The following is a 24,385-nucleotide window of genomic DNA, read 5'->3' as shown; positions in this document are numbered from 1 at the left end:
TTCATGATATGTCTCCCATATCTCTTACATGTAAACATGGCTGAGAGCTTAATTTTCAAGACTGTTCAACTCTGTAGATGGAGCCTGACATCAATGGCCATAGAACCTACAGAATAAACCTCACTGATCATGTGAGCTCATCTCTGTCACCTTATCTGTCATCTTTCTATATCAACGGTTCCCATCTGCACTGCTGCTTCATGGGAACTGGTTGTGACTGTGCAACACTATGAGGGTGATACACTGAACAGTAAAAGACTGTCACAAAAGGTTGACACAGTGTTTAATGCCTGGGCTCTGCCTCAACACTTCAAAATGAGGGCTATTTTAAAAACATCCACTGGGTAGCTACAGCTTGTTCCCTGTGTCTTTTTAAGGGTAAGCACGTCCATCATCTTTAAATGGAGGAAACACACTCAATCCAGACCAGTGGAAAAACACACTGACGGAGGACATGGGGCCACCTACTTCATTATATTTAGTGATCCCTTAAGACTATGAAAAGCCAACTCGTACAAACACGGAGTGGCTGATGACAGTAAGAAGATGGTGGATGGCAATTATGTAGCAGAGGCACTCTCTTTACATAAACACTAGATAAGGTCACTGTCATTAAAACACACTTAGCCACAGTGAGACAATGCTGCATGATTTCATGGAGTGACAGACTGCAGGGTACAAAGTCAGAAAACAGTGGTCTTGTTATCAGATGGCCAGTTGAAATGCCTAGGGACAACGAATGAGCAACATCTCAATAAATAGTTGTCAATGTGTCCTTGAGAAGGCATTTTATCTCTTATCTCAGCAGTACAAGCCTGGTTGTATTGGACGGCACCAGGATGAAAGTGGGATTATGAAGTAAGACCATGTTTTTATGAGCTATTCTTGTAAAAAGAAAAAAAAGAAAAGCTTTCCAGGAGAAAGGAGATGGAGTATATATACATTTTGTTTTGAATGGGATATATAATCTAGAGGGACCTTTCAGTGATGGGAAATACATGCAGATCATCCCTACGAATCTTAACCAAATTTTAGCAAGTGATCTGCATTGGTGGTCCTCCACAGTCTCAGGTTGTGGCAGGAAAATACTTATGAAACCATGTATTTTTAATTTCTCTGGAGTGTACCAAAGAAAACTGGTTTGAGAAAAATTTAAAAACAAAACAAACAAAAACATTTGTGAGTCCATTAAAATGCAGTTTAAGGCACAGAAAAGGGAAGAGACACAGGAGGTAGAGGACACACCGACTGGACAGTACTGCAGATTGGAGCAGACAGTAACAGGCTAATCCAAATGAATGTCCAGCATATGGTCTACCTCAGTGGGACAGTCAGTCCTAAACCACAACGCCCCCCTAAATATTTGGTTTCCCACTGCCCGGCTCTACCCCCACACTCATGATCTCTCCATCCTCTGAGAAGGAAACGAGGAGGAAAATAAATAACACAAAAGATGGGATTTTTATGGCAGGCAAGTGAGGAAGAGACTCTCTCTAGATCCAAGTGGCTGTGTGGGTGTGGACCAGCACAACAGTGTAAAACCATTGAAACAGATCATCTCTGGACATAACGTCATGTAGAAATTACTGTCTCTCTCTCCCCCAGCGCCTGATCTTACAAAAACACAGAGTCACAGTGGTCAACAAGGGTGAACTAGATAAACATTACATCTTTTCTTGAGCACAAGGGACGCAATCTGGTCATGGAAACTGTGATCTAAAATGATAGCCATTATTTTACAGGGTGTTATCTGTAAACGAGAGCATATTTGGCAACAAAACAAAACAAAACAAAACAAAACAAAACAGTAAAGGGAGTAGGATTTGAGGCAAACTGACACCATTGTCTTATCCCCCAATCCTTTTGAAAAGCAAGAATTGTGCATTCAAAATAACTAAAGACAAATACAGAGTAAAGAGTGGAAAGTTATTTTGTCCATTAAGGTGATAATAACAATTGAATAATTGTGTATTAAGTGATTTTATCTGGTTAAAACCTAGATATTGCTGCTGTTGTGAGCTTTAACCCTGTATAGACAGAAAAGCCAGTAGAAAGAGTAGGCAGTGAGGTTGAAACAGAACTGGTTCTTCAGTGAGGAACTCAGACCATTTTATGTTACTGTTATGAGAGGTGTTGCAGAGCCATCTAGTGGTGTAATTATATTATGTGTATAAAATATATCAAGACCTATTCAAAAATAGTATGAGAATCACATACACAATACACACAATACAAACTATAATTTCCCAAATCAATATTTGTTGACATCACAGAAAATGATGATGATAGTAAAAAAGTAGTTGAAACTTGCAGCTCAAGATACAGGTTACACTAAAATCACTAGTTTTCTTAACATTTCATCATCTACATCCTCCTATTCCTCAAACACATTCCCTTTGCTTTGGATCTGCCACATATTTTCATGTCTTCCACAGATCTATCCCATCCTCCCTGCCCGCTGACTACAGAGGAGGACCACCTGGTCCATTGTTGAGGTCAGAAGTTTAGGTGAAAACCAATCCTCCCGTGGGAAGCCGCTGCTAAAGTGCAGGGAGCTATTTAAAGACTTCTCGATAATGAGGAGGCACGGGTGGAATCCTGGGAGCCATGGACTCTTTCATCATAACCATGCACACACACCATAAACTCCCAACAACCACCCACCTCTCAGCAGCCGTAACAGTTGCTCCCAGCTGCAACTCCATCAGTCCACCTGTCTGATGTTACAGACAAACTATGCTGTCAGTGATGCTGTTTGTATGCTTTAAGTTCTACAGATGCTAAATGTGGTGATGTTACTTAGCATTGCTCAAGACAACAAGCAATTTAATTTATCTTTCCCATTCAGCTATGCCTATACAGTTTAAAACCAGCTTACTTAGGAAACTGAGTCACAGTCTGACACTAAAACATGTATTTTATTAATGTCTCCCTATGTACTCTTAGTTATGAAAAAAGACATGTCTGCCAGGAGTTGGGTCTCATCCATAGAGGTTCGTTTTGGCAAATCTTCTATGTCTCTTGGGTTGAAACGGCTGGCTGTCGCTCCTCTCACTCTCTGCCCAGTGTTTATTAATAAACCTAAACAGATTTGAGGTAGTCATGGTCACACATAACAGCACACTGACAGAGAGAGGAGGAGACTAGGTCAACTGTCTTAACCCCCCCTCTTCTCTCAGTTCATCTGCACACTACACTGCTCCCGCTCATTCTTTGCTGCTCACTTTGCTTTGGCGATTGAACCACAACTTCTTTCACGCAAATTCATCCTGAGGATACAGCACATGGACTGATGACCCTGGGATATGCTCTGAAAAGTAAGTTCACTTGTAGATAATTGCTGAATATGACGGTTTGTCTTAATGATGCTGATAAAATTTGAATGAAAACACTAACCATTTATGTAACTCCTAGTTTTCAAGCAACTACCTCTGTGTATAACTAAAGCCATTAAAAAAAACAAAAGACATGTCAGCGATAATAAAATAAATCTTTAAAAAAAAATATATATATATATATATATTGTTATTGCTTAGTTGAAGGAGATAAGTTTGTTTGGACTGGATAGTAAATATAGGCCAGTGCTGTTTGGGTGGTGGAGCCTAAAGGAATGTGCCTCATGCCCACGCCTGTCCTGCAGCAGGACAGCTGGTCACTGTCATGTCCTTCCAAGGGATTTTATCTGTCATGCACAACAAAGTCCAATCATTAGGCACTGGGGACACTAAGAAGAAAAAAGCAAAAGACAGAGCCAAAGACGGAAAGGAGTTATTGGTAGTTTATATTCAACATGATATGTATCATCAGACCTAATTTCATTTAGAGCTAAAGCTGCATATGGGATTTTGATGGAGGAAGTTCTGTCCAGGATATAAAAACTGCCGGATAAATGTCACTCCTGTCCTCCATGCCCTTTTTACATTACAAATCTGTGTTAGATGACACTATTGGGTCAATTTGATCAATGTACTCTCTGGGAGTCTCTAGGCAGTCTTGGCAGACACCTCAGGAGGTGAAATTACAGCCACATTATTCACCAGGGGAGAGTGCAGATGCCCATCCATCGGCACAATGGCATGTTATGATAATCTGCTCTCAAATGTAATCCATGTAATGCCACTTCAGACGAATCCATCTGTGTGTGTATATATAAGCAGTGTTACAGTTTTCATGTAAATGCATGAGGCTCGTTAGACGTTTGCATCGCCAAGCAGTACACTGGTGCCCAGAGCATCTACCCAAAGGGGACAGCTGCTGGTAGCATGCCTTCTGCTAAACTGTGCCCTTGCCCCGTTCTACAGGCCTGCATGTGACAATGACATCAGCATAGTTTCAACAGAAGTCTGGCCAACATATTAACTCAACTCTGTCTACATGTCGGTGCAGGCAAGGCCTAGTATCTGTGACATGCAGAAAGACTCCCAGCAACTACAGCTATCTTGCTTAGTATCTGCTAAACTAATATATTAATTTGCTTTGGTCAAGGGATGAGACGACTGTGAAGGTGATCCTCTGTGTTCAAAGAGGGTAATTAGGCTGAAACAATGGAAGATATGGACGCCAATGCATCATCTACTGGGTTCGAGCCTCTCTTCATCACAGAAGAGGATGGAGAGCCAGACAGAAACTTCATGGAACAAAGCGATTGCAAGACGCCACAATCAGGACTCGCGTTCAAAGGAGCACAGCTGAACCAATCAGCCTTGATTAGTCCATACTTACAGGAGATGGATGAATTACTGAAGAGCTGTGAGGAACTTACTGGTATTCCCTTTGGCTCACGTTTCTCAGAAGGTTACACAGAAACAAGCACAAGCGAATCAATTCTCGGTCAGAGCAAAGAGGAAGTTCCAATGGAGAGTTACAGAGAAACAAGTATCTCTCCCCAAGCATATTTTTCCACAAGCTACATTGACACACACATGGATGGGGCTGGTACAGAAGATCAGCCAGCACAAGGGCAGCTGCAAGGCATGGGCACCACCATCAACAGGTGTGGACTGACCACTGAAGTTTCTCGCCAGTCAGTAATGCCGGTCACTTTAGCTGGCAACAAACTGAGTGAAACTATGGTGGAGTATGAGGGCCAGCTGCTGGGAATGTTGGCCATGCTGGAGAGCTGCATGGAAGAGGCTGGAATGGACTTTGAGCCACAAGATTGGGCAACAGATGTAGGCCATGAATATGTTCACATCAACAAGAATGCTCAATTTCATAGGGGCACAACGCTGGTGCCCATTCAGCAAGAGAGGCCAGTGAAGTTGGAATCACAGCCAATGCAATTAGGATCCTGGGCTGCTCAACATGCAGAGCGAGATAAAGTTTCCAAGGACAGCAGAAATGAAGAGATGGATTCAGCAGCAAATAGAGGTCAGCAGAATAATTTGCTTGGCTTTGACAACATGGATGTCACTTCAATGGAAACACTGGAAAGGTCAGTGAAAATCGACCAGGGGGTTCTTAATTCACAGTTCAGGTTTTCAGGGCCATCAGAGCCATTAGATAATAACAAAAATCATCCAATGTATTATGAAGGGACAAAGACAAAATGTATGTTTAATGAAGGCATGGAAACAAAAGTAGACATAACTGGTAGTGAGGTAGATGACACTGAAATGCCAGCTCAAGAAAGCCTAAAGGCCACTGATCTGAAATTTGATATGAATGAATTGGGAGATTTGGGGTCTCGGATGGAGCAGTGCATAGAGGAAGCACAGCAGTTAGAGAAGAGGAGAAAGGAGCTGCTGGCAGAGGTGCTTGAGTTGAGACGGGATAAAAATAGAGAGGAGGCAGAGGGGAGCAATAAGGTAGAAGAGGTGACAGAGGAGCAAATTGAAACCAAAGTGGCAGAACTGTTGGCTATACTAAAGAGTGAGGAACAGGGGAGAAGGGAGGAGAGAAAGAGGGAGATTCAGAGCCTCAGGGAGGAGAGATCAGAAGAGGAGAAGAGGATGTGGAAAGTCAACCTGGAGAGACAGGGGCTGCACGAGGAGCACAGAAAGCTGAAAATGCGGCTCTTCGTCATGGCCAGGGACTGTACCCACAGTCAGGCTTCCCTTAACAATCAGCGCCGTGAAGTGGAGCTGCTGAGGAGAGAGGAGGTAGGAAAATCTTCAGGAAGAGTCTTGATCTGTGCGTTGTATTTCCCAAGAATAAACCTAACTTTCTTCCTGTGCTCCAGGAGAAACTGCAGTCCCTGTTCCTGCAGCTGACAGAGGAGAGAAGCCAGCTCAGGTCAACCCAACAACAAAAGGTCTTAGAGCTACAAGCAGAACTTCATGCCCAGGCCTCCAGTCAGACCTCCAACACCCAGGAGGAACTGACAGAGTGCAGGAGGCACTCCTGTGGAGACATCCAGCAGTATTTGCAGGGTGGGCTGAAAGCCCTGGAGGACAGGTGATGTCACTGTCTTGTACTGGTTATTTTTCAAATCCCATTTAGCATTTAGAGGCTGACTACATTAGTCCTATACACTGTTACCCAAGAATAAATCTAATTGTCACAATCATTTCATGAGAAGAGGTAAAAAAAAAAAAAATTCCAACTTTATGGGCAACCGTGTACTGTAGTACCTACCTCTTCTCTATATTCATCTCAAACACATACTTTAGTTGTGCGTAGATAACGTTCAATGATTGCCTTGGCCAGGTATGAACCCATTTTGCTGGCATTGCTGAAGAGGAGAGAGGCAACAGCTGGGGCGGTAGTGAAAGCCAAAGAGCAGGCCCAGGAGATGAGAGCCCAGCTGAGACCCCTCAGAGAGGAGATCCAAAAGCTGAAGCTCCAGAGGGCTTGTCTGGAGGAGAAACTCAAACTAATCCACATCCATCGGCGAGAGGATGTGGGGCAATACAAGGTGAGCAAGACGACGGTGAGAGGGTTGAAGCAGCTGTGTGGGGGTGTCCCTCGATTGAACATTATTAAACGTGAAGTAATTGGATACTCAGAGCACTTAAATTTTCCACTATTACAGGAGACGGTGTACTATCTGGAGGAGAGCAGCAGAGAGCTGAGGACGGAGTTAAAGATTCAGAAGAAAAAAACCAAAGAGATAGAAGAGTTGAGAGACAGTCTAACCAAGCAACTCCTCCTCCACAGGTAAGATCTGTTCATCTCTTCTTTATTATACTTAAAACTCTCCAAGAAAGCATTCTAATTAAATAATTCTTCTAACAGGGCTGCCATTGAGGACCATCACAAGTGCAACAACGAGGAGGAGATCTGAATCTTTTTTAGAGAGACACAGTCCTTTGACTTAGTAACAAACTGATCATTATTTTCTATCTGCAACCTAGTGGACACCAAGTTTCAATTAATGCACTTTGCACACAGTACGAGGCGCGCTGTTGTTAAAACACCTAAAACTACGACTGACAAGTTTTTCATTTGTCTGTAAAGACGATCTAGACTGCTGCTTGTAGAAATGTTTTTGTTATGAATAAAAGCTTTAAGGTTCTTGCAACCTGAGTGCGACTGATGAGTTAATGTCTGACTCTGGAGCGCAGAGACGGTTTATGTGCATATAAGGGCAACATGGCCGAAGAACTAAACAGTGGGATGCAGAGTCATGGAGTGAGAGTAAGATCAGGAGACAGGAGCGCACCAAGACGTCACAACAGACACATTAAAAGGTCTGAGCAGTTAGTGTGATGAGGTGTAACAAACGGTTTCATTGAAAGGATTATTTAGGTTTGTTTAAAAATTCCTCGGAGCTTAGCAAGACACAGATACTTATCCTGCCACGTCTTGACATCAAGTGCACCCAAAAACTGATGAAAGACAGTTTTATTAAGAAATGCGCTGACAATTTAACTGTACAATTGCAAAATCTCAAACATAGAAAAATTTATTTCACAACAACAAAAATGATTAGTAAGCTATTTAATTGCTTTAAATGAGTAATGTATCGTTAAAGTGAGAGGACATGGGACAACAACTTGACAATTCACACAAATACAGATTCACTTATTTTCATTCAGAAAGAGCTGGTGTGGAGCTGGAGTTCAGAACAATTCAGTGGTGACCAAACGGACATATTGTGTTAACCTTTTACGTAAAACATGACAACCGCTACAAGACGTGTGGAGGGAGTTGTGTGTACACTCTAACGTTGGGTTATTTGAATAAGCATTGTTCTTGGGCTCTCAGTCTGATCGCCCCCATTTGCTATAGAAAAGCTTCTTTGAAAAAGCATTAGCTGTAACGTTTTAAGTGTACAAGGGAAAGCCAAATTGGTTACAAAAATATACCTTTTATGTGCAGTGCAAAAAACATGGCTGAGATTCACCAGGCAATAAATTACTGAGTCTCCACTTTCAATATTCCAAACACGACCAGGGCTGTACACGACTCCACTCTCTCCTGTATTTACAGTGATTTGCGACATACAAATGCCCCACTGGTGAAGTCGAACAGGATGAAAAGAAGTAGCTGCATGGATCTTCTGAGGTGGCAGTTTGTGATGAGGTTACAGGTCAAGACACAAGTATGGGCAAATCAATTATGCTGTGGCTTCAGGGTCCGTGGCACCCTCGGGATCTTCATCATTGTAGATGTTCTCGGCCTGTGGGCAGAATTAGCATGCCAGTCATTCAGTGCATCAAAGGATTCAAGGACGACCAGAAAAAGATATACTATGAGGCTTTCAAAACACCAAACTTTGTCCATAAACACACAACTTCATACTTCTACACTAGCATTGCTGATATTAGTGACAGTTTAGTGTTAAAGAAAATACATTATAAAATATTACAAAAGGAATTGAGGGAACCCACACCTGAGTTAGTGCATTTAAAATACTCACCATTTCTTTTTTTCTGTCTTGTCACATTGCCCTGACTGAATCCCTCCAAATGTAAAATCAAAATTTGATCTTGACTGAGATTTTCTCTTGCAGCCGCTAGCTGAAATTCCAGGTACTTCGCATCGTGAAATCTTATTCATACACAGTTCACTGATTGCTGTGATCCACCGAGTTAAGAGTTTTTCTTTAGAAACAGGGTATCCAGAGAGCAGTGGCCTCTGCTCTCTGTGACCTTTAAATGCTCCTGTAAAGTTATGTTTTCTGCATGTTGTGTTTCGAAGTTAATTAATTCCCTATAAAACAACATTATACAAAAAAAGGAAGTATATTCTTCACCTGTCCACAGCTAACATATTTTAATCAAATGGACTCGGTTGTCTTACCATTTGCCAGACTTGCATTATGTTGTCTTCAGAAACAGAGCAAATCACCCAGGGCTCGTTGGGGTTCCAGGAGAAATCAGAGATCTTGGCTGTATGGCCTCCATGGATAAACTAGTACACAGAAGAAAAGCCACTATTGTCATAATTATGATACAAGGTGATGTTAACAGCTACTAAAGATCAGGAGGCTTCAGCAAGACTCACCAGTAGCTCAGGGGGGCCGTCCTCTGCATCCTCTGGGGACTGCTCCTCTCCAATTTTACTACAAATAAGAGACACAAGAGTCAAACTTCTAAACCATGTTACAGAATGGCAACTGTCAACTGTATCATGATACAAATGGGGTGTTTTAGAAGTGTTATGTAGGTCTGTTCAACAGGAGCTATATTTCAGATGACTATGATGAAACTTCTATACCATACCATCTCATCTTTAAATTGTATATGTGCTGCCTGAATTGGGTAAATTAGCCAAGGAAAACTTAAAGTACTGCTCTGGCAAAAAATCAACCTGGCAAGCAAATAGGCACAGACCTGAGAAGAGCCACATCTTGGCGCGACACTTTGTTAACAGACCAGTGGACATTACCGCATAGACTGAAATAGCAAGGGATTGTCGGTACACGACTGCACATTCACTGGACATTATGGGTAGATGAAGAAATCGTTTACCTGAGATCCCAGACATTGAGGCGACGGTCTGTTCCACTGGATGCCAATATTGTTTCATTATGAGGTGACCACTGAACCTGCAGGAAACAAATCAGACAACTCAAATTAGGTCAACCTGAGTATCAGCACCAACTGAAAAAAAAAATACTGAAACATCCAATGCATCCGTCAGGAACATTAAGCTCAGAGTTCATATGTTTACATTACAAATTTACTTTGTCTTTTGTCTGACTATACAGATTTGAAAACAAGATATCTTGCAATCCTTATATCAGGAATGTATGAAAGAGGAATGAATTTCAAGAGTGATTAATATTTTACCTGGAAGATCTCATCCTTGTGCGACTCAAAGGAATGCAGCTTCAGTTTCAGGTTTCTCAAGTCCCAAAGAGCCACAGTCTGTGAATAGGAGAGGGGGATTACACATTACTGCCAGATTTTTCTTCTCAACTGTGATTACACTGCAGGGGTTTTTATAATATGCAAGACTACCTCACACAACCCCACATTAAAAACTATTCCTTTAATCAATCTAAAAAGAAACAAATACAATGAGGTGGACTATTGCTTCACCTTGTCTGCAGAGCCAGTAGCAAGGATGAACTCGCTGTATGGGTTAAATGACAAGCAGTTGACCTCTGCAGTGTGGGCATCAACTGCATGGCTGGGTTTGGAGGTGTTGTTTGAACGAGTGTCCCAACTGAAATGAAGAGAGGCGGGGTGGTCAATTATTTGCATTGTTGTAAAAAAAAAAAAAAAAAGATTAAAAAAAAGAATATCCTGTCAAATCTGAGTCATTATGAAGCTCTTTACATCATGAGCTTCTGATCATCTGCCACGGATCCAAAGAGCGACTCATGGAGCAAGTGCCAGGAGACGTCTTCAACCACAGCGGTATGACCGGTGAAGATCGTCTTGGCATCAACTATTTTTCCCTCCTTTGGCACGGCACTTATGTCCCACAGACAGATTGTCTACAGTTTAGAGAAGGGTGAGAAGTAAAAACTGCATCAGATCCCATGTTTGTACACTTTCAATACTTTGTACAAATTCAAATAAAAAATACAGAATATGTGAGCAGGTTTGATAGTTCTCAACATGAAAGTCTTCACCAATTTGTCTCTTACATGGTCATCTGATGCACTAAGCAGACAGCCAGACAGATTTGAATTCCAGGACAGACCATAGCCCTCTTTCTGGTGACCTCTGAGACGCAGATCAGGGCGACACTCGCCATTAACATCTGTGGACAACAAAACAAATGAACTCTATTTATTTCACTGCACAGAAAACAGAAGCACAGTAATGAGATGGAAAAAAAAACATCCAGCCTGAAGCAGTGTCTGTACTGTGTTTAATCTATGTACCTGGCTTGGAGGGATGCTTGGTGTAGTCAAACACAAGCACGTCTGACGTGGGGGTCTTAGTGGCGATGATGCAGGGATTCTGTGGCATGTAGCGGGCACGGTTAACCTCTCCTTCATGGTTGATCTTGATTTCGATCTCGATCTTGCCACTCACTGAGCCAAAGCCTCCAAACTCTACTGAGACAAACAAAGACATATACGGGTGTATTATGGGGTTGTATACGTGCACTGTACTGTGAAAAAAAAAGAAAGTTGTGTCAGGATTGTGGGCTATCCAAAAGAAAATCTGATAATAAAGCTGACTGAGCCCCACTCAAGTGACACATAATGGGGGCTCTGTGACTTGACATGTGGTGTTAGTTAAAAACCTTAATTACAACAGTCACAGTCCACATTAAAAGTATTCTACTCCATTACATAGTATAGCTATCACAACATCATTTAAGATATCTGTATTTTTTAAATATGGACTTACCGTACTCAACAAACACTGACAAAAAATATATTAACAACTTATCCTTTCAAAGTAGGTACTTATATATAGCATGTGACTATAAAGGTAATTGTAAAAGTCTCCAACCTCCTTTTTCGCTGTCATAATGTGAGGCGTCAAACTGGGCATCGTCATTGGGCAGCTGGACACTGGCAATTACCAGGTGATTCTGCTCATCAGATGTGTGAGTGCCCAGGACCAGTCTGTGGACACTGTAATCCTTCCCCTCTGGCCTGTTCAGGAGAAAGGGTGTAATGGTTAATCATTATGAACTTCTTGAAAGAATATTATAATATGTGTGTACAATTGTTTACCTGGAGACATCGGGCAGCCACTGAGCAGTGAGGCTGGGCCACTCCAAAGCATGGGTCATAACCAGGTCGTAAAGGAAGGGGGTATTTTTCTTCCATATCTTGTACTCCTCGTTTATCACCCTCTCCTCCACCGCATCGTCAAAAGCGCCAGCTACAGCAGACATGGGGTGACAGCAGAACCACTGATCAACGATTCGCACTTACACCTTTCATTTTCAATCATTTTACGCACTTGTGTCCATAATTTTACATCCCCAATTATGTCAGTCAGTGTAATATTAGGGATTTGACGGTGTATCACAGCGGCAGTGAAGACAATAACGTTACCAATGGCTAATGCTATAATGAAGCTTTGGCAATGGCTGTTAGGTATTTATAGTCGACAAATGAATTAACTTTCAACCTGATCGGTGCCACATATGTAGGCAGGTTTGGCATTACATATCACCGTTTGGGTTACCTGACTATCATGTGTATACTCTCGATACACGGTTAGCATAACGTTACCTATTGTAACTACGAGTGCGGCGTTGCATCCTAAATTGCTACTAATATACGACAACAAACGTCCAGTGGTGGATAAAAACAAACAACGCAGAAACAAGACCCGAGAGCGAAACCTTGCGAGTTACAAATAATATAATGTAACATTTACCCGGTTTGGGCTTTGAAAGTTAAAGGTTAGAAGCTACATCAGCTAGCTGCTAATCGAGCTAACCGGATAGCTAGCTTAAAAGAACAACGTTGTACGTCTGTGATGACAATAAAAGCCACCATTTTACCTTCCTTGTCTGCCATTGCAGGTATCTTAAATAGCAGATAGGCCCCAGAGATTTAAGATTAATTGATCCTCCGAGTCAAATAGCGTCGCTTCTGCTCCTCTTGTGCACCGGACCCTATTGTCGTTTAAAGCACAGACGGGACAAAGCTAAGCTAACAGCTAGCTGAGCATTCGCGCGCTCAGTACAAGCGAGAGCGGCGTCTCTCCGCCAATCAGGGCGCAGCGGCTGTTCTCCTGCTGACCAGTGGGGGGCAGCAGGGGGCCGCTGCAAAACATTACAATCTTATTTTTGTTCTTCCGAATGGGCACATTCACATTCATTATACAGGGCTCCCGACTAACTTTTTTTTTGACCTGCCACCTGTAGTGACAGAATCCAGAGTCGCCCCTTACACATTTCACGAGTGAAAAAACAAAGAAACAAACTAAACAGCAAATTTTGCTGGTTGCTGAAAAATTCCTGCGCTGTCTCAAATTTTAGGGGCAGTCTGGAGCCCTGTTATAGTATACACTATCGTTTATAACTGTAAAACAAAGATACACTGCAGAATATGTTACAATCCCACATCCATTACAAAGGCCGTGTTAAAACGTGAGAACACTTTCTAATTGGACTAGCATGTTATATGTCATTTAAACAAAAAACAAGCGATATAGTTCACTATAATATAGTGAATTATGTTCCTAGAATATTTTTAACCGGTGTACCTTCAGCTTCATAGATTCTACGAAGCATTTAGGCTACGTTTTAGTGAAATGTTTCTCACTAAAATAGAAAAGATTGCAAGAAAACTTTCTCAAATAATATTTTAATACAAGCACAGGAACATTCTGTGGTTGAGCCGAATTCATAATGACTAAAATACGGTGTATCTCTATCATTTTAGAGGCGAAGTTAGGGATAACTTTTACCACGCATGACCATCGCTCTGTGTAGTAGGCCTACTGCTACATTTTTTTTAGCTGGAAATATCCAGTTTCCTCATCTGGTAAGGGGGAAAAAAAGACAACATGCCGTTTCTTATTTGCAGTTGGTTAGCTGTGATTTCGCCGCCGCAGTATGAAGCTACATGATTGGACCATTTGTGTAACCTGCTCTCTCATTGGCTGAGGATGGCGCGGGTCCTTGAAACACCCAAATAAATCTCACCGTTACTATATACCCTCCTCGGAGCGTTTAGGGTTTATCACACACGTCCTGAGTGAGTGACAGCACGACAGGTTAATTCTGTCATAATGTCGACGAGTCAGATGTCCGGTGTGCTCGACATCCTTCAGTCCCTCTATCGTCACATTCAGACACTGGAGGAGTTTGCGAACAGCATCGTGTTTAGAGAGGGGCAGGGGGCTGCACTGGTTGAACAGTCAGACACAAACCGCTTTAAAACATTCGTCCAGAGTGTTTTTGTCTGCTTTGACAAGGAGCTGCAACAGGTACCGAGCTGTAACCAGGTACGTTTCTATACCCACTGTCACTGGTATTGTCAAGCTGACTCGTGCTTCTACACAACCATGGGGCAGGTGGCTAATTACCGAGCTAACTGTTGTGTTGCTGGTTGCTGCCAGGGCAGTGATGATGTCGTCATGTAAGCAGAGTTCAGATGTGCTTTTTTGTTTTTACAAAAAGTTGGGACATTCGTATATGGGCTGTGGAAGATTTATATTATTTCAGCTCATCAGCAAAACCCTTATCAAACGTGGTATTATGGAAATGGCCCACATGTTTATGAAAAGATAATTCATGGGAATTAAAGGATTTATATTTAGCTGAAAATATAGCTACACAACCTTAAATCATGACAGGGCTGCACAAGCCATTAAGCTCTCTTAGTAGTAGCAGACCAAATTTGAAGTTTTCTTATGTATTTATTGTGTAGAGACAGACAATATAAGACACATGTGGTGATGATGAGTAAAAGACAAACAAAACAAAAAGCAAAACAGGACAATATATAGGATGGGACTTAAAGACAATACCATGCTGTGATGAATCACGGTCAGGCAATGCTACAGTGCTACTACTACTACAAACAAAGATAATAATCAAAAGTGATGATAGACATAGTGAGTAATAGATATAATAGAGTGTGATGAGAGGTTTCATGTGTGAGAGAGGAGGAAAAAAAAGGTTTTTACATCTTGTGTCTTGTATTGTATTTTTTCCACAGATCTGCACCCTGCCTGAACTGCTGGCATTTATCCTGAACACTTTGAAAAGAAAACGAAAACGAAACGTCTTGGCACACGGCTACAGCTATCTCTCCGTGGCTCAGGAGGAGCGGGATGCAGACCACTTCAAATTCCAAGGAGACGTAACCCAAAGTGCTGCTTACATCCATGGCAGCGACATGTGGAGGAAGGTCGCAATACGTCTTGGTACGGACATTACACGGTACCTGTTGGAGAGCTGCTCTGTGTTCGTGGCAGTCCCTCCTTCCTGTGTTTTCCAGGTGAGCGGCGTTCCTGTGTATGACAGGGTTTCCATGGTGTCTCCCTCCACTGGTTTCCGTCTCCAGCCTCGGCCCAGGGCACGTAAGAGTGCTCGATTTAGAAGGCGTCAAAGATCATTGACCTTAAAAATTAGATGTAAAGTCAAAGATCCTACCCTCAGCAAAATGAAGAATAGCACAGGTGTAAGCATGAAGAGGGGGAAAAGAAAGAGAGAAATTGACCAGAAGGATGAGGAGGTGGTTATGGCACGTTCAGGAAAGAGGAGACGAGTGGGACAACTAGAACCCACACGGGACACCCAACAAGTTTGCTCCGAGACAGCGGAGGAAGGGCAGAGCACGTCTGCAGAACAAACTCTGTCTGCTAAGCCTTTGGAAAATGCTGGCACTGGTTCTAAACAGCCCGCCGAGATACAAACAACCACAATTGCCTCGGAAGGAGGACCCAGCTGGAGATCCGGTGTTTACCCTCCTTTACCTCCCTCGCAATGTTTTATCCGCACACTAGGATTCCTATATGGGGGAAGGGGAATGCGTGGCTTCCTTCTCAACAGGAGAAAGAAGACCGCGGTTGGATCCAGAAGGCTAGAAGGGCGAGATCTGATAAGAGTGATGTTCTTTGAGGGACTGGCGTATCTCAACGGGCTGGAGAGGAAACCAAAGAAACTCCCCCAACGCTTTTTTAACATGGTCCCTGCGTTTGGTCAACTGTTGCATCAACATAGGAGATGTCCGTACAGCAGGATACTGCAGAGGCTGTGCCCATTGGTGGAAGAGAGAGATGCAGGACAGGGAGAGTTGAACTCCCTCTTGCCTCAGCATTGCGCATCTCACCGGGTCTACCTGTTCGTCAGGGAATGTCTCTCAGCTGTGATCCCGCAGGAACTGTGGGGCTCCGACCACAATCGACTTAATTTCTTTGTCAGGGTCAGGGGCTTCCTGTGCAGCGGCAAGTTTGAGAGGTTCTCATTGGCTGAATTGCTGTGGAAGATGAAGGTGAATGACTGTGGATGGTTGAAGATCAGTAAGACGGGTAAGAATGTCACCATATCAATTGGTTGTCTTATTCTGCTGCTATATGGTTTTGAATAACAACCCTCATCTGCAGGCAGGTTCCCACCCAGTGAGCTTTCATACCGGACACAGATCCTGGGTCAGTTCCTGGCTTGGCTTCTGGATGGCTATGTTGTAAACCTTGTCCGAGCCTGCTTCTATGTCACTGAGAGCGTGGCCCAGAAGAACGCTCTCAGGTTCTACAGACAGGAGGTCTGGGCCAAACTACAGGATCTGGCCTTCAGGTACACACACGCACACACACACACACACACACACACACACACACACACACACACACACACACACACACACACACACACACACACACACACACACACACACACACACATCTGCATGCATATACTGTATACAGGACGGTGCATATCAATAAATTAGAATATCATGGAAACGTTTATTTATGTCAGTAATTCAATTCAAAAAGTGAAACTAATACATTATATAGATCCATTACACAGAATGAAACATTCCAAGTCTGTATTTATTTAATTTCTATTGATTTGATGATTATGCCTTACATTTAAAGCCCCCAGTGTGTAAAATTGGGGGGAAACTATGACATCCAGCGTTCAGATTCTAGTTTGCAGCGCTCACCCCTCCCGTCAGCAAAGTGACGGTGGCCCTCGAGGACAAACTAATCGCTAACTGATAACAATAACTTATAATACTGTTGGTGATTTTTTTTAACACACGTGCAGACTTCCACTCGTACCTTCAGTCATATTTTGCAGCAAAACAGGAAGACTTACAGTATGTGCCAGTTACGCAGCGCAGTCCCGTGAAGGAAGATCAGAGGACAAACATACTCGGACATAGATGTGCATCACTTGTAACAACGGCCCTGCTTTAAAAAAAAAAAAGAAAAAGGACGTCACTGTGCTCTCCAGCCGGTTCACATGCAGCTCCACAGAGGAGCCTCTGCTGTGCCTGTGTGTCTTCAGCCTGGTGTTTGGCTGCACTTTGTATAAAAACTGTTCAACATTGGAAGATTGAGCTGCTAATGCTGCTTAGCTGTAGCACTGTGTGTGTGTGCTTTACAACGCCAAAAACAAAAAACAAAAAAACACTGTCGATCGTCCTCGGATCGGCACAAGCCTCTAGTCACAGACACCACCAAGTTTGTCCGCTTTCGCCTACCATAGCTTTCATTTGTATGCGATTGTGATTAGACTTCTTCGGTAAATACGTATTTATGAAAGCAATATTTAATAGGTTAAACATAGACCTAAAATTCAGTATCTCCAAAAATTTGAATGTTACAAAAGACACATTTAAAAAAAAGCATTTTTAATATGGAAATGTTGGCCTTCTGTAAAGTATGTCCATCTATATGCACTGATTGCACTCAATACATGGTTGGGGCTATTTGACTTGAACTTCTGGAAAAGGACTTTTCCAAGATATTCTAATTTATTGAGATGCACCTGTGTCTGTGTGTGTATATATGTATATATGTACAGACCTCACAAGCTCACAAACCATTTTTGTGATTTAGAGGTCACCTTTCCAAGGGACAGATGGAGGAGTTGACTGCAGCACAGGTAGCATCCCTCCCTAAGGCCACTGTCATCTCCCGCCTTCGCTTCATCCCCAAGACTGATGGCATGAGGCCTATCACACGAGTTGTAGGGTCGGATACCAAAACGAGGGTACATTTCTACACAAGACATTACAGCGAGTTTCATGTTGTTACATGTTGCAGGATTTTTGGGACATTTCATTTATCCTCCTGCAGCTGTACCGAGGGCGTGTCCGTGACCTACTGGATATGCTACGGGCCTGTGTGCGCTCCACTCCATCTCTCCTGGGCTCCTCAGTGTGGGGGATGACAGATATCCACAAGGTGTTGCTGTCTCTGGCTCCGGCCCAGAAGGAAAAGCCGCAACCCCTCTATTTTGTTAAGGTTGGATTATTTTTTTTAAAGATGAGATAAGACTTTATTTATTCCTCAATGGGGAAACTTATAAATAGCAACAGCTCCAACACAGCCTTAGAAAAAGAGTCAGGAAAATATAGGTAAAGAAATAGACGAAGAGATATGAGTACAATAATAAAAATACAATATGAAAAAATATGTACCGTGTTTAATTTTGTGTTACATGTTTGAAATAAATATTTTTTTAAAAGAATAAATAATGATAATGATGAAAATAACTTAGATAAAGGTGCAACATAAATATTATTGAAAAGAATATTGCACCGGTGTTATAGTACTTAGTTGTACTTTATTGCCTCATTTTAAATTTCATACAGAAACATTAATTTCTGCATTTACTCAGTAATTCTGTCCTGTCTCTGGGCTTAAGGTGGATGTGAGTGGAGCCTATGAGAGTCTACCTCATGACAAACTCATTGAGGTGGTTGGCCAGGCCCTATCACCTATCCAGGACGAGCCCTTTACCATCCGCCGCTACGCCAAGATCTGGGCTGATCCACATGAAGGCCTGAAAAAGTCCTTTATCAGACAGGTACCATCGCACCCACACACACACGCCCGTGTATGTTTACACACATTATTCAACCTGCTTGTGAATGTTTACTTTTGTCAATACAGGCAGATTTCCTGGAGGACAACATAGGATCCACCAACATGAAAGGGTTTGTAATGTCACTGCAGAAAAGAGGCAAACTTCATCACGCCATACTGGTGGAGCAGGTGACATTCTTCGATGTGCATTTTAGTCAAACATATTGATATCCCACCCACCCCCCTCCTTTTTTATTTTTATTTTTAGAATTTTCATAAAATTTCTCTCTTCTAGCATTTCTGCTCAGATCTTCACGGCAGAGAGGCGTCACAGTTTTTCACCCAAATGCTAACCGGTAGCGTTGTTCAGTTTGGGAAAAAGTAAGCAACGCCATGAACTAATTTTCTGTCACTTACAATGTGAACATGAGCGTTAATCTGGTCTTTGATGTTTTGTTTTGCAGAACATACCGTCAGTGCAGAGGAATTCCTCAGGGATCGGTTGTGTCCAGTCTGCTCTGCTGCCTCTGCTATGGTCACATGGAGAATGTCCTGTTCAAACACATAACTGGGAAGAAAGGGTACAGCAGATCTCTGCTTTTCCATTACAGATATCCTCTTTACGTGTAGTAACACATGTCCAGAAGCAGGGAGCAGTCTTTCTATATTTCTCTCTCTGCTCTAGGTGTCTGATGAGGCTGGTGGACGACTTCCTTCTGATCACACCAGATCTACATGAAGCACAAACCTTCCTCAAGTATGACACTCTCCAGCTGTTCATTTGATACAGTCGTTATCACGCACATATTTTTTAAAGAACTTCCTCATTTTCAGTCTTGCACTTTCGTATTCGGAATATTCTGGACGTTAAAAAATCCATTATATCCATTATTATTAGTTCTTCGTGAGTTTTAAAATGAGGCAATCACACTTTCTTGGTTGTAGAAAAGATCTGATGTAATGGAACCTAAAAAAAATTGCGATCACTGTGTAAAAAGCAGCCATTTATTTTACTTGGCAGTCAAGGCTGTAGTATGATTTTCAGTTCCTACATTTAGTTTGGATTCTGTATCGGTGCAATAATGATAATGGTAATAATTATTTGTATTATTATTATTGTTGTTATAATATGTGAGGGTGTAGTTATTCATCTATAGTAGTTTTTCTTCTGTTTTCTTTTTGTTTTAGTCAGTTTAAACATCTCTAAGATTAAATTGAATCATTGTGATTTTTGACAATTGATAGAAGTAATTTGTAGATTCCTCTCAAAACCAAATTACAAAGCACTTCATACAAGACAGGTGATTAAAATCAACAGTGGATAAAATCAAGTGATGGAGGTAATTCGAATGGATAGTCACAACCAAAAGTTGTTAGTACAACATGATGCAGAATGTTTTGGTTCAGCAATTAGTAACACTTGAACACGGTGTACAGGATCTTGTTGGCAGGGGTGCCACAGTATGGTCTAGTGGTCAACCCGCAGAAGGTGGTGGTCAACTTTCAAGTGTCAGGAGAACTGGGCTCTTGTCCCGACATTCGCGTGCTGCCCCCTCACTGCCTCTTCCCCTGGTGTGGGCTGCTGCTGGACACAAACACACTGGATGTCCACAAAGACTATTCAAGGTGAAACATCCCTCATGTTGTAATTGCAGTGAATTGTTGGCAACATTATGCTTCATGAATAATAACTTACTGGAATTTTGTTAGTCTTTATGGTTTCTCGTAAGCCATGTAAATGAACTTTGTACTTCCTCATAACGTTCTTAGAGATAACTCCTTGCAAAGCATGGATGATTAAATCTGTAATGTAAGTGATTTACTTTTTCCCCTTTTTTAACTTTCCACCTCTGACAGCTATGCCGGCCTGTCTCTGCGCTACAGCCTCACTTTGGGCTCTTCCCACTCAGCTGGACAGCAAATGCGGAGGAAACTGATGTATATCATCAGACTCAAATGCCATGCTCTGTTCGTGGACCTGAAGGTCAGGGAAGTAGTTACTGTGAATAATATTATTAGCAATAACATCCCTTGTAAACTGTAAGTGAGGTTGCAAATTGAGTTTATGAGTCGTGACTCATTTTACTCGATGCTGGACATCTCACATTTATTTCCGTTTAGGTCCCTCTTGTTTCATTTTTGTACTTGCACTTTTAATGATGATGGATTCATTTTCCTCCTCAGACCAATTCTCTTGAGGCAGTCTACAAGAACATCTACAAACTGGTGCTGCTTCATGCGTGCAGGTAAAGACACCAATCTCATTTCTGGCTATTCACATATCACATATTATCCACTGCCGAGTCAATGCACTGAAATAAGCAATAAAAATACAGTTTGCTTCCATTTTCTGATGTGCTTACTGGCTTTGACTTAAAGCAAGATTGTGGAGTTTATCGGCCTTAAAATAATGTTTCCAGACTCATTGCAATGGTAAAAAAAAAAGGTTGATAGGATGAATGAGCCGGGTCACATCGGCTGAAACTGTAACTTCCCTGTGCGGGTAGGAACACCGCCCCTCCCCCCTCTGCGTAGAGCCGTAGAGTGCGACCTGCTTTACAGCATACGTCACACGCTTACCTGACTGTAGCCTAGAGTGAGCCAGCAGCAAAAAAGAGAGCGTAGACGGCAGCTAACCAGAAAACAAAGCTATCGAATTCCCCGTTGAACAGTCTGATGGGGGGCGGATAGCAATTTGAACACATTAGCGCAATGTAGCGCATATGTTTAATACCGTCACCACTCCACCTGTCCAAGTGCGTGTGTGTGCGCCAGCGCGAGAGAGACGGCGGTCGCCACAGACTCGTTTATTAATGGGAAACGTTGGATGCGCTGGCTGATAAGTCCCCCCCCCCCCCCACTCCCCAATGTTGCTTTAATAAATAGGTCAGTAAAGATGATACTGCTATTAGAATAAACACAGCTCAGGATTTAGATCAATACCTGCTCTTAGCTGCAAACTAATTGCGGTGCCTTTTTCCTCAGAATGTAAATATCTGACGTTACAGGGCCTTTGTATGTTTTCTCTGTAGGTTCCATGTGTGTGCCCAGAGTTTGCCCTTTGGTCAGACGGTTGCTAAGAACCCTGTCTACTTCCTGCAGATGATATGGGACATGGCGGAGTACGCCAACCACCTCATCAGGCTCAGCAACAAAGGCACTATTTACCCCACACACATCTGGAAAACGTAGCACACAATATTATCAAGTTCAAAATGTATTCTCATCATTTTTTTTCCTGCCTCCTCTTTTTCCAGGATTGATTTTAGGCAGTAGGACTCAGACAGGCATCATACAGTATGAAGCAGTGGAGCTGCTTTTCTGTCTGTCCTTCTTGCTAGTGCTCTCACAGCACCGTCCTCTCTACAAGGATCTTATCACACGCCTACACAGACGTATGTACCTGCAGGAAACACACACATACAGAAATTACCCAAGAAGAGTAGCATAACTGTCGTGACACAGTCATGATAATAAGAATAATTTAATTAATACAGTCAATACAGATGTAATGAAATATGCAACAAAAAATATTAAGCATCAACATAAAGACACAAATGCCAGACAGAGAATGATTGAAAACTGAGCAGAACAAATTATTTTACAAATGGAAAGAGATAAGTGAAATAAATCAAATTAACAGTAAAGTATGGCTGCATGATTACTTCATCATCAATTAATCTGATATTTTTTCTGCAATTCATTTTGTCTTAAAAATGATCCAAATAAATACCAAGTGGGGGTGTTAAGAGCCTGAGGTGAAGTCTTCACATGTTTTATTTAGTCTGAGCAATAAACCAAAACCAAAATCAGCATACTGTATGTGACCGTGAACTGAATAAAGGTCTGCACAATTCACTTTAAGCACAAAGTGAGTCCAAAGTAGGAGATGGATTTTTGTTTGAATAAGTATAAAGTAACATGTGGCATCAATCAATAAAATGATTTCTGGTGGTGGTGTGCGTGGTTAAAATCATCCAAACAATCCGTGAGGGCGTTGGGAAACATTAACTATTATTGAAGTCACCACTGCTCCCATTCATGCATACTGTATAGCGCACAGTATCACTGTCAAAGTCAATGGTCAAACTGAGTGGCAGTGGTGGATTACACTGTGACATACGGACAGCATTACTCATAAGTCGGAGGCATTACAGAGATTATGGTTTATAAAAATATGTCAAGATCCATGAAGTTACAGGATAAGCAGAAAAAAGTGCATGTCTGCAGCAGCCGACTTTACACCTGCAGGAGGACCAAGCCCTCGGTCTTTGGAGAAAAGACGTAGTGATCAATATGAAAACATCCTCACTGAAACTTTCTAGGAAGGGCAGTCCCTTTGAATGTGGACTTTGGGAGAGATCCACCCAACTCCATGTGATGTTACATGTAATCAAGTCAAGTTTATTGCCAACCTTTAAAATTGGTTTCATACACAAATAAATGTTGCACTTTGCCACCAAAGATAAAAAACAAGGAAAATAAAAAACACCTTCCTTATTATTCTGTTGTCGTCTCATAACAGGAAAATGTTGTCTTGAGCGGCGTCTGGGGGATCTGAGGCTGGCCAGGGTTCGACAGGCCACTAACCCCAGGATTCCAGATGACTTCTTGACCATCCAGATGTAAACTACCACCAAGCCCCAGTTACTGCTTCTAGAAACCCTCAGCAGTTGAAAGGTACTGATAAATATTAGTCATAGCTGTTTTTTCTCTAAAATCTATTTACAATTGTCTTGATTAAGATCAAAACGTTCATCTCTGCTTATCTCATCCTCAGGTTTCGAGAGAATGAGATTAGCAGTGTGTTGAAACCGGTCATTTGGAGCGATCTGGTTTGTCAGTGTATGTACCGTCAGTGTCAGTGTCAGGAAAGCAGGTTGCAGTGAATGAGAAAAAGCAGCTCTTAGTCATCTCGTAAAAAACATTTAAATGAAACTAAGTCGTAAGTGCACCCAATAAAACAAAAACCTCCATACCAATAAAGACGGATAATTGAAAATCAACCTGCTACAACACTCTGTCTCAAACCTGAGCTGTTTGTGTCTTTGGACTTTGATTTACACTCTGTTGTAGTTTTCCACAAAGTGTGACACAGCCTCAACCTCAATTATTTCTATGTAAATCAGCCCACTGAAATATTGTATTTACAAAAAGTGAGACAAATGGCTTTTGGGAAGATGATAAAGAACTAGTTGATAACTGATCTTTTAAAGGGATAGTTCACCCAAAATTCAAATTTCACTCATTATCTACTCACCCTCATGTCAACTAAGAGCTGTGAGAATTTTCAGAGTCCTCCGTTCCTTCTCTGAGTTACGGGGGGGTCTGCGCAGCAGTATTTGTCCATATAATGGTTGTGAATGGACACCAGAGCTCTTCGTCCAAAAAGACACACCAAAAAACATCCAAATACCTCCATACTGCTCGTCTGTAATGTCCCTCTTGTATTGAAGCCCCGACATGAGAAATTGTTCCGCCGGTCAGTGCAAATCACGTGAGATTTGCACTTACACAGGCAGAGCAGTGAACTGAGACACTGGGAGCTTCCGCTACAAACAAGCTTAAAATATAGACTTATT

General features: G+C 42.1%; 3 protein-coding genes across 4 annotated transcripts; 2 read left to right on the top strand and 1 right to left on the bottom strand.

The window, feature by feature from the left end:
* The first annotated feature begins 3,183 nt into the window (after window positions 1–3,183).
* sync (syncoilin, intermediate filament protein) lies at window positions 3,184–7,375 on the top strand. Its single transcript, XM_083981729.1, has 6 exons — window positions 3,184–3,317; window positions 4,486–6,101; window positions 6,182–6,396; window positions 6,649–6,856; window positions 6,974–7,098; window positions 7,177–7,375. Exons 2-6 carry the CDS (start codon window positions 4,545–4,547, stop codon window positions 7,223–7,225), a joined length of 2,154 nt encoding a protein of 717 aa, XP_083837855.1. The 5' UTR covers window positions 3,184–3,317; window positions 4,486–4,544; the 3' UTR covers window positions 7,226–7,375.
* Window positions 7,376–7,892: 517 nt separating this feature from the next.
* Window positions 7,893–13,047, bottom strand: rbbp4 (retinoblastoma binding protein 4). Of its 2 annotated transcripts, none has more exons than XM_083981673.1 (12): window positions 12,814–13,047; window positions 12,032–12,182; window positions 11,805–11,950; window positions 11,225–11,401; window positions 10,985–11,100; window positions 10,671–10,831; window positions 10,431–10,557; window positions 10,179–10,256; window positions 9,858–9,934; window positions 9,391–9,448; window positions 9,187–9,297; window positions 7,893–8,563 (listed from the first exon to the last, which is right to left on the bottom strand). In XM_083981673.1, exons 1-12 carry the CDS (start codon window positions 12,827–12,829, stop codon window positions 8,501–8,503), a joined length of 1,281 nt encoding a protein of 426 aa, XP_083837799.1. In that variant the 5' UTR covers window positions 12,830–13,047; the 3' UTR covers window positions 7,893–8,500. The 2 variants fall into 2 exon arrangements, with proteins under 2 accessions (XP_083837799.1, XP_083837800.1); XM_083981674.1 differs by having other exon boundaries at window positions 11,225–11,398.
* A 1,001-nt stretch (window positions 13,048–14,048) lies between these two features.
* tert (telomerase reverse transcriptase) lies at window positions 14,049–23,908 on the top strand (the record flags this gene model as incomplete). Its single annotated transcript, XM_083981593.1, has 16 exons — window positions 14,049–14,264; window positions 14,981–16,295; window positions 16,371–16,560; window positions 17,832–17,985; window positions 18,072–18,239; window positions 18,643–18,804; window positions 18,891–18,992; window positions 19,099–19,184; window positions 19,268–19,384; window positions 19,489–19,560; window positions 20,241–20,429; window positions 20,661–20,787; window positions 20,988–21,049; window positions 21,836–21,960; window positions 22,061–22,198; window positions 23,329–23,908. The coding sequence occupies 16 exons, from the start codon at window positions 14,049–14,051 to the stop codon at window positions 23,430–23,432; spliced, it is 3,327 nt and encodes a 1,108-aa protein (XP_083837719.1). The 3' UTR covers window positions 23,433–23,908.
* Between the last annotated feature and the right edge of the window lie 477 nt (window positions 23,909–24,385).

The sequence above is a fragment of the Trachurus trachurus genome (assembly GCF_905171665.1).
Source record: "Trachurus trachurus genome assembly, chromosome: 11".
Lineage (NCBI taxonomy): Eukaryota > Metazoa > Chordata > Actinopteri > Carangiformes > Carangidae > Trachurus > Trachurus trachurus.
The sequence above is the reverse complement of the archived record's forward strand: the minus strand, read 5'-3'. Positions and strand labels throughout refer to the sequence as shown.